Consider the following 16,498-nt stretch of genomic DNA (forward strand, 5'->3'; position numbering starts at 1 on the left):
ACAATGATAGCGAAGTGTGAACAGTGCATAGTTTGAGTCTGTGAAGTACTAGAAAAGTGTTAAGATAGTCAAGCTGTTAACAGTTGTTTTAAGGTGCCCAGTTAAGTCCAAAATGAAAGACTGAGCTCAGCTCTAAGGTATAGTTAATCTCTACCTGGATATAAGGTCCCATGTGTTTCAAATTGTCACGTTGGTAGTCTTTTGACACGTAAACGTTACACAATGTGCCCTTACACTGAATTGGTTATTTATTCCTAAAATATCAACGCATATCATAAAACAGATGCGTTTGCCAAGGTCCAGGAGTGAGAGAGGGAGAGAAAGCAACGAGAGGTCAAAAGTATCAACAGTTCACTGCACCAGAATAAAGGTGAAAGCTTGTGTTCAGATTCAAAAGGCCAGGTTTGTAAGAGGTTAGAATAAACAAGAAGACTTGCACAGTTTACTCTAGAAGGTGAATCTCCATCAACACCCTCACTATAAACACCAGTTCCGGTGTTCAAGTTGGGCTAAGAAAGGAAAAAAACAGAAATAAACCTCTGGGAGCCAAAATTCATTTTGATGGATTTTAGAAAAACTGAATGTCTGCTCAAACGATAATGCCACATATATCTGATGGTGATTGTTTTGGGTTGTGTTAAAGCATAGGTTGCCTTCAAAAGTGCAGTTTAGTTAATAGCATACTTAGTTTGTCTGTCATCTTAAAGGTAACGTCACTATAGTCCACAAACACATGGTGAGGTTAGCTCAACAATCATCACACCTCTGGTGAGGGGTGAGGTTGAAAAGGCAAGATGTTATCTGGTACAGGAAAATGAACCCTCTCTGTTGATGCCACACTGTGTCACAAACCAGTTATTGAGCCAACTGAGCTAATTAATGTAAATCTGACAAAAATATTCTTAGGTTCGGCTTCCACTACATTTTCAGGAAGATAGCCTTCTCTCTTCAGGTGCTAGGCTGAAAAGACAATAATGGAGTTTCATGATCATCGCTCTGTAAAGGTGTGGATCATCTGCACTGGTGGTACGTCAATTCAATTTGAGAGACTCTTGAAAATGGTCATTCTTCGTCTACTTGGATATCTTTAAACATCAATCTTTTCTATAATCACGAGTATGATTATGTGCCCAGAAAATTCTAAATGCTTCTTCCTGATCTTAGTCAGCAGAGTGCTTTTAGTTTCAGATTTCACCAGCACACCTTTTCACTGGTTGTGAGATTTGCCCAAGTTCTGAGCAGCACGGTGGCACAGTGGTTAGCACTGCTGCCTCACAGCGCCAGAGACCCAGGTTCAATTCTCGCCTCAGGCGACTCTTTGTATGGAGTTTGCACATTTTCCCCGTGCGTTTTCTCCGAGTGCTCCGGTTTCCTCCCACAATCCAAAAAAATGTGCAGGGTAGGTGAATTGGCCATGCTAAATTGCCCGTAGTGTTAGGTGTAGGGGAATGGGTCTGGGTGGGTTGCACTTTGGCAGGTCGATGTGGACTTGTGGGGCCGAAGGGCCTGTTTCCACACTGTAAGCAATCTAATCTAATCTAATCTTATCTTCATTATTCAATTCAAAAACAACTGTGCCACCTCAATTTATCTCCACACTGCTTTGTTAATCATCCAAACCATAACTCCATATGGCAAAATTGATATACTATCGACTCTGTATAAATCTTTGTATTCATGGTTAATGTGGCTTTGAACATAATTTTTTAAAAAATTGATGAACCTTTCCATTATAAATAAACTTTTATTTTTTTGCTTATATTAACTAATTTGATAATTAACAAAATTTGTCTGCCTGTTTGAATGTTCTATTCTTCTTGATACCCTTACAGATTATAATTAAAATGAACAACTACAAAGTTGAAATTTGTCAAAAAGGCTTAATTCTGACACATATTGTCAATTACTTGGATGCAAACATAGGTTTTGAATAGGCAAATAACATCAACAGGATGTTGATGCACATGTTTTTAAGCCAACATATTCAATTCAATAACAATTCATCTGCAAAGAATTACTGAAGGAGTTTTAAAAAGGGTCAAATTCTTATGGTCTTATTTACTAAACGTCAATTTAACAAGTTGAACCAGTGCAGTATTTTGGAAATGCACAAGTGTTTGTTAACTGTTTAAAACAAAACATGATTTGTTTTTGAGTGGAATGTGATTTTGCATTGAAATGCCTTTCAGTTTCTCACGATTCCAATCTCTAGTGCTCCTTGGATCATTCAACTGTTTCTCGAGAGCTTTTAATACAATCTATAGGTAATAAAAAGCTTTGCAAAACACTGCCACAAAACATCAAATTCACTTCACTTTACAAACATGACATAAAAACAATTAAATAGCTGTTACAATTAATTTTATTTGCAGTCTTTTTTTTCTATATTTGCTTTGTTCATGGAAAATGCTGTTGAAGGTATTGTTCGTTTAATTCTTTATTGGGACGTGTGTGCTACTAGCAAGACCAAGATTTATTGCCCAGTCTTAACTGCCCTTGAGAAAATAGCAGTAAAACCACTTGCTTGAACTGCTGCAGTGTAGCTGGTGCAGCTACACCCACAGTGCTATTATAAATCAGTTATTGAGGTCAATTATTCTGGGGCTGAATTAATGTCAGTCATAAACCAGGAATTATAGATCAATTGCACTAATATACTTAGGAAAACAAAAGAACAGGTTTGAACATTTTTCAAATTAATACCTCCCAAAGGTAGCATCAATCAAGTAAAATTTACACCAGTACATTGGTACTTCGGTAGTCAGTAGGCTTCTATTTGTGAAAAGCATTTCAAATCTATCTTAGTTTGAAAAGACTTTTTGACAGAAGAGATCTTTATGCTATGGAAAGAAGTCTGAACAGAATCATTCTGCAGCATAAAAACTTGCATCAAGCAAGCCATATCATTGAGTTAGACCAAAGCCTGTTAGCTTGGCTAACAAGTATTTAAAATACCATGCTGGACTTTAAAGGAAAAATTCCGTCACTAAGACTCAGGTCACATCAGTGTACAGTAGAAGGATTGTAACTTTTTTGTTTCATTATTGCTTTCTCCTTTTGGGAGCACAGAGCATCTGAAAAGAAAATGTTCTATCCATCAGCTTAATAAGTTGCATAAAAGAAAATTGGAAAAAATAACTGATGGTTTAAAAATAATTACACATTAAACAAAACAAAATTAATAATAATGAGAGGAAATCAAAGAATGTCAATCCCAGGTGCAGTGTACATTAGGATTAAAAATATATCATATGAGAACTGGCAGTTTTGTTTCCTATTTATTACTTTTATTTATTTTCTGATCTTCTATTGAACCTTTCCGAAATTATTTCTAAAATTACTGTCAGCAGTTTACTTGTCAGACCAAAAGACTCATCCGTCCACTTCAGCCTCAAATTTCTCTAATGACCTTATCAAGGCTGTGTAGGAAGTAAGCATCAGTATTTAATTTTCAATAGCTAAATTCATTTCAGTACAATTGCATCTGGCCATAATGAAAATAAAAGTGAAAATAAACAGTTTGGTTAATTATGATCTCCTGATAGTTTGAGATGCAAAATTCTCTGGAATCACAGTCAAACTGCTATTGTTTAATAAGTATCAAAATACGTATTACTTAATTCTCTCAGCAAATGGATAAGTAGCAGTACCTTGACAGCCTGATCTCTTTTAATTCCCTCCATAATGTCCACAGGTTCCTTGATAATGGCATCTGGAGTCTCTGCTGCCACATCTTCAATATTCACCCCTCCATGACTGCTGCCAATAAGAACAGGTCCCTTGGAGAAAAAAACAAAACATACTTTAACAAAGGCTTTAACAAACTCGAGGGGATTTTTTTAAACATGTGAGTAGAGATCATTCCTTTTCAGATCCTGTACTTTACTAATGCGGGACACAAAGTCATTTTGATTGGAAAGCTTTGGTGAGGAGGGGACTGGAATGGGTGCTTGAAAGAAAGGAGGGAAAGTGCCAACCAAGTACCACACATGCGAGGGTATTGTTAGGAGTTCCCTCAACTTTCACTCAAACTAATTTCTGATAATTGCAATTTAAGGAATCTAACAAGCTGAAAATACGCAGATGATTGTTTCTATCTCCATAAATGCTGAGTTAACTTTTCAAGTCAATGGCCATTCTTCTGATGAAAAATCATCCACCTGAAATACTCATTGTTTTGCTCTTCACAAATGCTGCCTTAACCAGATGTGCATTTCCAATAATGTCTATTTTTTTCAAATTTTCAACATCCACAGAGTTCTGCTTTTGGAGCTAACAAGCTATTGGATCATTGACTAATGACAAGCCTGGCTTCTAGCCCTGGCTAATATGCCCAAAGTGACTGAATTAAGTACTGAATTCAGATGACAGAATGAATTGCCTTAATTTAGCAACAAATTGTATCAGTAGAAAAGTGAAACATTTTTCCCACAATCAAGTGCAGGAAGGATTTACTTTACTTTTATTTTTCAAAATTATTGGGATATTCAAATTACAACATGAATATAGGCCCTTTGGACCAACTTGTTTAATGTTGGTATTTATCATCCACTTGCAATCCAAAATCCACATGTCTGCCCCATTTCCAAATGCTTTCATCCCATTTTCTTTCAGAAGTCTATCTAACATATTCTCGAATGTTGACTTGGTTTCTGATTCTGGTACAGATCGTTCTGCTATAACCCACGTTTCGTTAATGTGAATTCGCTGTAACGTGATTGACGAATTGGGACTCAGTTTCCAAAGCACAAGCTTTTAAAGCCTGTATTGGTTATAATGCAATTCCGGCCCCATTAATTTAAATAGTGCTGCTATTACATGATTTTCTTACAACACGGGATTGCATGGAAACGAAACTACCGCATTGTAGTAGAACCGACTGCATCAACTTCACTGGCACATTAGAGTCACAATTCTGTCTAACAAAATTTATTCAGTCCTTTGTTGCAAACCTTTTGTATTAATACATTCATCCTACGCCCTTACACATAGTCCCCTTCTGGAGTCCATTCACAAGTCGATTTGTATGCAGGTTGGAACACAACACAAAGCAAGAGAAAGCAGTTATTAGTAAATATACAAAATGTCTGTACATCACGCCTTTACAATGAAAGCTCTGTAGGGGAACGCATCTTAACTAGGATGTTCACAATCAGGACCAACATAGTCTGGTCTCCTCCAACAATAGTAAAGAATTCATCTTTAACACTATCCCACTCCTTCAAAATGTTAAACGATCAATTAAATCACCATTCAGCTGAAGCAAAAGAAAAATACTGCAAACGCTGGAGATCTGAAATAAAAACAGAATGCCAGAATGGTATGTGAGGACCCTGTGGACGCCCATTGTAACACAGTACAGAGTAACTCATCAGGAAATTGAATTTAGCTCTGGCAATTCCTCTACATCTCTGAACCATCCTAAAGTCTTCACTTAAATCAGAGACTTCAGATGATTCTGATGTAACTTAGTAAAATAGTTACTCAGGAAAAGTTAGGGATTATTAAATACAGTCAAATTCATGATTAACTATTAATCTGTGAGAGATTGCCACTTCCCAGAAAATGTGGCCCAGTAAGTTTCTCCAACACTTTCTAGCTTTATTTCACCACCTAATCTCTTCTGCTGTAATCAACAGTCCTCCTTTTGGTAAAGTCTTTCTTTTTGTTTCATCACATCAGGTAGTAAAGCTGTTCTCCTTTTATTCATATGTGGGTTGTGGCTGACCAGCACTTATTGCTCATCCCCAGTTGCCCTTGAGAAGGTGGTGGTGAGCTGCCTTCTTGAACCATTGCAGTCCATCTGCTGTGGGTTTACCCACAATACCATTAGGGAAGAAATTCCAGGATTTTGACCCAGTAACAGTGAAGGAATGGCAATATATTCCCAAGTTAGGATGGTGAGTAGCTTGGAGGGGAACTTAAAGGCTGGTGGCGTTCCCATGTATCTGGTGCCCTTGTCCTTCAGATGAAAGTGGTTGTGGATTCTGAGGAACGGTCCACCTGAAACGTTAACTCTGATTTCTTTTCACAGATGTTGCCAGACCTGTTGAACTTTGAGCAATTTCTGTTATAGTTTGTGGGTTTGGAAGGTGCTATCTGAGGATCTTTGGTGATTTTCTGCATCTTGTAGACGGTATACACTGCTGCAACTGAGCACTGGTGTTGTGGGTAGTGGATGCTTGTAGATTTGGTGCCAATCCTGCAGGTTACTTTGTGCATTCTCTATTCCCTTAACTTTCTTTCTGAGGCGTGAATTCAAAATTGCTAAGGCTTTATTGGTACTTCATCATTAAAGCTCAACCTTTATGTTCTAAGAATACAAGAGATTGGAGTGGACTATATGGGTGTCGAGCTCCACCACTAACTATAAACATGGCTGATCATTTACCTCAGCTCCATTTCCATGCTCAAACCCTTTATGTCTAGATTCCATGAAAGAACAAAAACACTATTATACTACTCAAAAATATCTTCAATATTTGGTTGAATGTGGAAGTTTATTTTATGCAATTTAAGACCATAAGGTATAGGAGCAGAAATACACCATTCAGCCCAACAAGTCTACTCTGCCATTCAATGACATCATGGGTGATCAATAATCCTCAACTCCAATTTTCCCACCTTTTCCGTATAACTGTCAATTCCCTTACTTATTAAAAATGTCTATCTTAGCTTTGACTATATTTAATGACCCACTTCCACAAAATTCCTCCTCATCTCTGTCTTGAATAAGAGATAATTTAACTAGATTCACCCGCAAGAGGAAAGCTTCTTTCTGCTTCTACTCTCATGTCATTGAAGAACCTTGTATGATTCAATCAGGTTGCCTCTCATTCTTCTAAATTCCACGGAGTCCAGGCACAATATTCTCAACCTCTCTTCATAAGACAGTCCCTCCATTCCTGGTATCAGCCTAGTGAACCTTCTCTGGACTGCCTCCAGTGCCAGTGTATTTCTCCTTAACTAAGGTGCCAAAAACTGTTCATGATATTCCAGCTGTGGTCTGACTACTACATTGTATAGTTTTAGCAAAATCTCCCGACTTTTACATTATGTTTCCTTTGAAATAAAGGCCAACATTTCACTTATGCTCCCTATTTGGTACTGAACTCGGACGGTCATTTTTTTGTGATCCATAGATAAGGACACCGAAATCCATCTGTTCTATAGCTTTCTGCAGTCTATTTAAGTAATATTCGGCTCCTTGATTTTTCCTGCCAAAGTGCAAAACGTTACATTTCTCAAATTTATATTCCATCAGCCAAGCCTTTGCCCATTTGCTCAACATGTCGATATTCCTCCACAGACTCTCTTTGTTATCCTCACCACTTGTCTTTCCATCTATTTTTGTATCACGCACTCAATTTCCTCCTCCAAGTCATTAAAATACCTTGTAAGTAATTGTGGCTCAGTATTGATCCCTGTGGCACTCCACTAGGTTACCATCCTGAAATGCCCCACTTATCCCAATTCGATCTTCTATCAGTTAGCCAATCCTTTATCAATGTTAATACACCAGCTAATAAACCACGGGCTCTTGTTACATAGCCCAATGTGTGGCACTTTGTCATATGCCTCCTCAAAATTCATTTTCATTTCAAACATGATACAATTTTAAACTCTATTGGAATGTGACTACATACTTGCAAAATTAATTTTTTAATGCTAAAAAGGTTACTCAACAGTGATTATTACATAGTGCATTGTTAAAACTCATACGCTCAAGTGAACATGACATAATATTTCCATTATTTTCAACAACGAGAATACTGTATAAAAATGTTGACATTCACATCAAATTGTGATGTGATTTCATTTCTAATTATTGATTCTGTGTTAAATTCATCAACACAGGATTGACAGCAACTTGCAGTTTGCTATAGTCAATTATACACGAAAGCCTGATGCTGCAAAGACTGTTCTAAACATCCTAGCTAAAGCAATGAGTGGCTATAAACCTGGCGGAAATTGTTCTGTGAATGCACTCTGCTGTATTTACACTATCAAAGAATACCAGAATTAGACGAATAGCAACTCAAGTCATTACAGCAAAGATAAGGATCTCTTACAAGATGTGGTTTACTTCAAGGCAATTTGATCTGCTTTTGGTTACTGTGGCTCCTGTGTAACAGGTGAAGCCAGCAGGACACTATGAATCTGACTTATATGTTTGACTACCACATTAGATATTACCTCCCACACGTTATCATCACCAACCTTGGCTCATATATTTGTGCTTATACATTTACTTAAGTAAATGTCAGTATGTATAGTTGGGTGAAGCAGTCTATAGGCATTGGACACAGACATTTCTCAAACTCAACTCACTTGGGCACAGTAAATACTTTTGCATGCTATTACGATCCCAGCAAATGGTAACACTGGACAGTTTGGATCCAAACAGAAACTCATCTTGACAGAACATAATTTTTTTTTCTTTTTTTATTACCATAGTGGTCAGTTTTGGAACATATTCACAAGAGGCTGCCAATACATTTTAACAAAAGCATGCAAAACTATTGCACACAAATGAAAAAAAAACCAAGTTTTGTTGCATTATACAAGAACTATTTGAAACTGTTTCATTACAAATATTAGAAGAATGCAATCTTTTTACCCCACAATAATCTTGTAGACATCCAAATCTCAATGAAGAATTACCACAATCTCCACACTAAAGCTCCTTGCTCAGATGGCATGGCTCTAAGCAGCTTTCTTTTCAGCAAATTTCTGTGCTTGATGCTATTTTCTTTATTCAGCGTCTTTCCAGAGACTTCAAAACAAGTTACGAACTCAGCTCACTTACTGCTGAACATGTGGGTTCCTTAAATTTATGTCTTTTACAACATGGCAAGATTTGTGTCTCACCAGCCTTCTGCTCCTGATAAATGTCTCTTTACTGAGTCTTAAGTTACTTGGGATTTCTTTTAATTCTAGAGGCCTCTTTGTTAATTAACTTACACAATGCCTGACTTCTTTAGGATTGTTCTGACTTTGTGTTATTGGCAATTGACAGTTTTTTAGGCAATTGACAGTTCTTTGCTTCTCTTTTACTCTTTTTTCCCCCTAATGCACTGAACTGTTCACCTCAAGAGTTTAATGATCAAAATTAAATGCATGTAGACAAATGTTCAGACACCCTGGTATCACACAGAAACAAGTCTAAAATGAAACTAAAAATCATGTCTTCCCTTCTTCACATACAAAATAAAAATATAATTTTAAACTTAAAGCTGTGTGTCATTCCAGGATATAGTCAAGCTCACAAATATTTCTCATTTTATGAGCTTTCATCACAATCAGACTCCGACCATGAGATAGAGAGAAAACTGAAAAATATATTATTTGTATGGTGTGGGCAAGATCAAGTTCTCACACCATCAGTTAAAACTACGACAATTATCAAATACATCCAGAATGTAGAAATTAGGCTCACAAATTCTTAGTAATATCAATACTGTACCAAGACAACACAAAGAGCTTTTTTAAAAATTACTCATTCTTCGGATATGCGAACCCCTTTCAAAGGAATCACTTTATGCTCTTACCTAGCTGCCAAGAAAAGGTCATGGCGAATTAGCTGTCTTCTCTGCAGTTGGTTATACAACTAAACAACTTGCAAGACCTCCTCAGAGATCAGCGAGAAGTCACATATAAACCAGACAAAGCCAAAATGGTAAATCTCATTCTCTATAACATGCTAGTGAACCACTTGGATTTTAAACACAATTTGACAATTTCACTGTCACTTTTAATGACTTCGGTTTTATTCTTTAATTCAACTTTACAATTGACATTTGCTTGGATTACCAGTCCAAGGTCTCTAGATTATTAGTCCAGCATGACAACCACTATTTCACCTATGCTTAACTTTGTCTGAGTGAAGGAATTTGTTTTCAAAAATAGTGCACGATGTGATCACTAGGATCACCATTTACACAGATGAACAAAGTCAGGTGCACTACACTCATTTATTTTAAAAACACATTTTGTGCCAAATGGCCTGATTCTGAGCAGTATGATTGAAAGAAGAAATTTCTGAAGACTACTGATTTTACATGATTAATCTTAAAATTCTGACAAAGTGATTTACAACACGATCAACTGTTTTTTTTCAAAAAAGCATTTTACAGTGAACCACAATGCATACTAGATCTATAAGTATATCTGCAGTTATTTTAAGAACTGTCAAAACATGACAGCAAGTGAACTTTAAACATAACTCCAGCGCAGAGAGAACTTGGTATCGTGACAACTGTTCCAAAAGTAATGCAGCAAAGTGAAGGGATTAAGCTAACATTAACACAGTAAGAGATTTTTGGAAAGGAACAAAACTTATAAATAGATATCTGTAAGCGAAGTAAGGAAAGTCAATGTTGAAATTGAGCAGTAGACTCATCCATTTCAAGAAGCCAGTGAATAGTAAGTACTCCCAGGTTAGTGCAGCATAGCAAAATAACATTCAGGCACACACTCAGCAGATTTCTTCAACTAAACAAATATAAAATGTTTGTGCTAGTGCTTTGAAATATCCCGAGGTCAGGAAAGGTGCTCTACAAATGCTTGTTTCACCTTTTGCAAAACAAAACAGGTGATATGTCCTTAAAATACTTGCTGAAAGAACCAGCAAGATATTGAGAGAGACATTTTATATGCAGCAGGATATTTTGATTTGGAATGCCTTGCCTAACAAGACAATCAATTATAGGTGCAGCCATTAAGGATAGGTTTACAAAAATCAGTCAGTGCAGTTTAGTTGATTTTCAGCCAAGCAGGAGTTTTGGATAGCTGGATTACACAAAGGAGCAGATTCCCTCTCCCTTTGGTGAAGAGAATCCCTGCTTTTTCAAAAAAAAACTCAGGTTGTATTGTTTTAAAATATTCAACATAAATCTCAAGCATGCTGATTACCAAGAAGAGGTTTTAAAACAAGTCAGAATGGCAATATAGTGCACCATCTATGCCGAATAGCATCCCATTCATGAAGGATAGCTTCCTGAAATTGTATTTTATCACTTCAAGGACAGTGAACTCAGAATTCACCATTCGAGTGAACCACCTTATCAAGAAGCATACCATCATAGAATATCAGAGCACAGAGGTCTATTTGGTTCATTGTAAATGGACTCACTCCTTGAAAGAGCTACTGCATTAGTCCTACTCCTCTTAGCTCTGCAATCTTTTTAGAGTCATACAGAGGTATAAATCTACAACACAGGAACAAGTCCTTCAGCCCAGTAGGGCTGCACCAGTTACTGACAACCATCTAACTATTCTAGTCCCATTTTCCAGCACTTGGCCCATAGCCTTGTATGTCTCGGTATGATTTCATCAAGTATTTATCTAATTTCTTTTGGAAAGTTACTACTGATTCTACTTCTGTTGTCTTGTTAGGCAAGGCATTCTAAATCAAAATACCCTGCTGCATATAAAATGTCTCTGTCAATATCTTGCTGGTTCTTTCAGCAAGTACTTTAAAGACATATCACCTGTTTTTCTTTGCAAAAGGTAAAACAAGCATTTGTAGAGCACCTTTCCTGACCTCAGGATATTTCAAAGCACTAGCCAATCAAGTTTTATGAAATCTAGATTTTGTTGATCAACCTATTCAGAGATGCTGTTAAACATCTCAGGGGCAGGCGGGTCTGAACTCAGGCCTCTCAGTCCAGAGGTAGCGGCACTACTACCGTGCCACACAAGAAAACCTTTTCATTTGGTTTCCTGACACTAATGTTAGTGGAAACAGCTTCATCTTGTTTACTCAATCAAATCTATTTACGATGAGTGCTTCCTCTCTTAACTCGCTGCCAGAAGGAATACAATTCCAGCTTTCACTGAACTGTTGCAGAATTTTAGGCTCTATTCTTCACAGTATCCAATAAGTTGCAATTCTAAAGAATGATAAAACATACAAGTGCTACAGAAATTCACAGATATAATCTAGTCAATGTCTGGAAAATAATATACTAAAGGCACATACAGCAGCAAGTGATGAGAATATGGCTTTGGATCTACTCAATAACTTAATTATTTTGGAAAAATACATAGTACATCTTTGTGTTTTATACAATTGTCTCCCCAATTAAATGCCACAGACACACAACTGGAAAAAATTGCCCAGCCAATTCATGAATTATATTTGTTCAGGGAATATGAAAACGTTTGAGGCAACGGCACCACAAAAGCACTTCTATCAAGTACATGCAATTTCAAGAACTTTCAATAAATATGTTAGCTTAGAGGATAGCTACTTTGTCGTTGTGCATTCTGCATTTCGCAGTTATATTAGAGGTCAGTGATGTGTGATTACAATTTTATCGAATGATTACGATTTTGCAAATTTCCATTGGAAACAGCCAAGTTATTCCACAGCATCAAGTTCCTAGTTTAGCCCATGAATCATTCCCAAGAATGAGTACAAGCTTGAATTATTGTCGTCGCGTTTCCCCCCTCAGTCGAAGCAAAAAGCTCAGAGAAACAGTATGGTTTTACCTCCTTCATCTTCATTCCAGGCCCTGGAAGGACAGAGAACGATCGCCCATGTGCACAGAGACATGAGTTCTCGGTCTTCTCTCGAAAGCAGTTTCTTAATTAATTATATAGTCATTTTACAGTGAGGAGCATCCAGATAAGGCAATGTACATATTGATTGTGTGACTGTTACAATCAGCAACTGTCAATAGCAAAGATTAAGCCATCTGGTATTACACAATGAATGTTCTTAACCTTAACTGACCTTACATACTGAATGTTTCCAATATTGTTAAATGGGTCTACATAATGAATGTTGGAAAAGCGCAGGTCAGGCAGCATCCAAGAAGCAGGAGAATCGACATTTCGGGCATGAGCCCTTCTTCAGCTTTGATCTCCAGCATCTGCAGTCCTCACTTTCTCCTACATACTGAATGCTTTTCCACCTTGTTAACCCATTACTCTTGCCTCCAGCACCCCGTTGTTAACGGCAAGTTCTTATCTGATCTGAGTCATGCTCAGCTGAACATCATTTCACCCCAAAACTCAGAAGTTAACTCTTTCCCTCCCTGCTTATAACCAATACACATTCTCAGAATAACCTTGCGTCACTCAAAGATGATTAAAATGCTGAGGCTAGTCATTTTGGCTATGAGTAGACTCTGGGGTGATTTGATAAATGTACACACATTAAAGCATTAGACTGTGCTCCTATTGATATATGTTTCAATTTAATGGGCGGCTGGAAGTCCAGGGACCAAGTGTGTAAGTTATGTAAAGATGGGGCTTGGTAAATGATCAGTTGTTCCTTTTTCTTGGGGTGTAGATCTTTTGACAAATGTTGACTCTCTTGTCAATATTGCTTGACCCTTGAAATAGAGATTATAATTTTTAAAAAGGAAGGTGAAGTTCTAGCCAATGCAACCATGGTCAATGTGGTCTCCAGAACTAGCTTTACTTTGTCTAAAATGGCTAGCTTTTCCTTCTAATGATGAACTGTGACTGCCTTTAACATTAAGGCAATACTTCACAGATGTGGCACTGAGGAATCCCAGCAAAATTAGAGCCAACAGGGAAATGGGGGAAACTTGGTGCTGGCCGGTGTCATACCTCGCACAAAAGGAATATGGTTATAGGTTTTGGGAGTCAGTCATCTCAGTTCTAGGGGCACCTTTGCAAGAGTTCCTCAGGATAGGCATTTTCTAATCTAATTTTCATTGACCAGTGACTGAAATTCAAGCATTATACAGCCTGTATGCCTGTAATACAAACCGTAGGCTTTCATGAAGGATTGGGACTCATCAAGGAACTGGCATTGTCCTTTAACTATGTCTCTCTCTCTAAAAGTGAGGGTTAATAACGAGAAGATTAGGTTCAATTTGTGAATATTAATTGGATTGCCTTGTAGTTCGTCAGTGTTCTACTAAAGTTACATTATGAATGAGTTGTTAATTTTGATTTAAGTATAAACTTAGTGTCCAAGATCAGTTAACGTGACTCTATTGCATCCTTACAAAGCTATAAATACTTTTAACAAGCAGTTACTACCCTTCTTAGTGCAATTCAGTTCTTGATTCCAGATTTAAGTTTAACAATTGAGAGTGTTCATTACAGTAACATCCACTACATCATTCTCAAAAGAGTAGCCTCTGGATATACACAACTTAAGTCAGATACCACATTAATTTGCAATTAATCTATTGCTTCAGTAATTTCAAGCTTTCATGTGTGTTTATTTGTTGACAGGTTTGAAAATATTCTCTCTTCTTTACATTCTCAGTTCCTGTGTTTTTTTTCTCCCATACCCTTTGTAGGTTCTGTATCCTGCCAGCACAGCCTTGCAGTCACTGTTTGTTCTCACAGGCACCTTGTGGATCTTATTTCCCTTCACACTTATTGCAGCCCCTTTGTCACTCCCAACCTTTTATGGCTTTTTGCCCCCCACCTGCGAAACCACCCTCAATCAACCTTCAAAAATGTTCCTGAGGGCAAAAAGGCAGCTCTCCTCTCTGCCTCATTCCTAGCATTGACAACAAAGAAGGTTGCTCGCAGCTGTGGCTCCCATTCGTAGCATCAGCAAATCAGTAGGTAATTCCTGGACATCAGCCTCCCTCACTACCACCAATGGGATCACCTCCACTCCAGATTCCAACCCTCAACCTCCTATTTCCCTGTGTGACTCCCTTGCTGCCACAACCTACTTACCTGGCCACCACTTGTCCTTCAATCACAGGCTGATTCCTTCCTGCAGCTGCTAATGACTCCACTAGTAAGCTTATCAGCAGGAGAGGAGAAATACAGCTTATTATTGGAGCAATGGCTAGTGTGCTGTAGTGATAGTGTCCCTACAAATCACTGAAACAGGAGACTTGGGTTCCTGTGGTGTGTATTCACATCGCTGAATAGGTTGATTAGAAGTATCTATTATTAGAGAAACAGGTCTTCCCAAATTCCACACATTCTATTTATAGAGGCATCTTTTCTTCCATTGATCACCCCCTTGAGTCAATCTTCTGGGAAATTTGGGTACTTATGGGATTGGATACAGCAGTGTACGGTGTAGTGGCACTCCCTGCATTTTGAACATTGAGGACGGCTTTCCACACAGTGAGAGAGAGATTTGAAGCGACAGATGGACTTTTCACACGTTTGCATGTAAATTAATGATAAACAAAGCCACAATCTACATTATTCAAGTTGATTTAGTAACCAGCTAAAAAAGCAATTTGAGTATGAGCTCCACAGTCTATGGAGGATTCCAACTGTAACTCTGAGGCATAAACAGACAGATGGACTTTGACTGGTAGTTCACCAGTCCTTTGTACCTGATATTAGGCAGCCTAGCCAGCAATCCTGAAGGCTGTTCAGAAAATGTCTAAAATTTATTTTCAACATTTATTGCAGCTTATGTTGAAATCATTCAAATATTCAACAGTCATCCTTCCCAAATACTGAGTGATAAATGCATAATGGCTCCTGTAAAAACATGCATGTTTTTAAAATGCCAATCTAAGTAATTTATTAATATAAGTAAACAAATGTCAAGGATTACTGCTTTATTTCAAGAGCAGTTAAATGAAGTCTTAGAAGTAACTCAGAAGAAACAATCACAACCTTCATCGGAAACTAAAAGCAACTTAGTTTTTTCAACATGTCAAATATGCTAGGCAGTGAAGGAAGAGGTTTTTTTTAATGACAAACAGATGACTTTATGTGGAGTCAAATATAGGTGTTATGAGTAAGCTGGACAAAATATTCTTCAATGCTTTATCCTTTGAAAACTTGATCATTCCCACCTTGAAAGATACATCATCATCCGTGGACTCCACTTCCTAATTTTTACATAAATTATTGCTTTTTTGCTACAATTGTGATGACCTTTGACCTAGAAGCAACATAGCAAAGAAAATTTGTAATTCCTTTAAAACACCTCTGCACTTCGTAAGACATTTTAAGGATTTTTGGTTTTAAGATTTGGTGAAAAATCATTAAGAGTTTGAATCAATTGTAGAGGGATAGCTTTTTTTGAATAAGGAGGACTTGGAGAAAGTGAGGACTGCAGATGCTGGAGTTCAGAGCTTAAAAATGTGCTGCTGGAAAAGCGCAGATCAGGCAGCATCAAAGGAACAGGAGAATCGACGTTTCGGGCATAAGCCCTTCTTCAGGAATGAGGAGGGTGTGCCAAGCTGGCTAAGATAAAAGGTAGGGTGAAGGGACTTGGGGGAGGGGCATTGGGAATTCGATAGGTGGAAGGAGGTTAAGGTGAGGGTGATAGGTTGGAGAGGTCGGGAAGAAGATTGCAGGTCAAGAAGGCGGTGCTGAGTCTGAGGGTTGGGACTGAGACAAGGTGGGGGGAAGGGAAATGAGAAAGCTGGAGAAATCTGCATTCATCCCTTGTGGTTGGAGGGTTCCTAGGCAGAAGATGAGGCGCTCTTCCTCCAGACATCGTGTTGCCATGGTCTGGCGATGGAGGAGGCCAAGGACCTGCATTTCCTTGGCAGAGTGGGAGGGGGAGTTAAAGTGT

At 37.9% G+C, this 16,498-nt stretch overlaps 1 protein-coding gene across 1 annotated transcript in view; it reads right to left on the reverse strand.

The window, feature by feature from the left end:
- The window catches only part of LOC140495706 (succinate--CoA ligase [ADP-forming] subunit beta, mitochondrial-like), a 97,866-nt gene that overhangs the window by 42,278 nt on the left and 39,090 nt on the right, over positions 1-16,498 (reverse strand). Inside the window, exon 5 of the mRNA XM_072594710.1 lies at positions 3,651-3,779. Coding sequence (XP_072450811.1) covers positions 3,651-3,779 — 129 coding nt within the window. The remainder of the gene's footprint in view (positions 1-3,650; positions 3,780-16,498) is intronic.

This window comes from Chiloscyllium punctatum, chromosome 25 (genome assembly GCF_047496795.1).
Source record: "Chiloscyllium punctatum isolate Juve2018m chromosome 25, sChiPun1.3, whole genome shotgun sequence".
Lineage (NCBI taxonomy): Eukaryota > Metazoa > Chordata > Chondrichthyes > Orectolobiformes > Hemiscylliidae > Chiloscyllium > Chiloscyllium punctatum.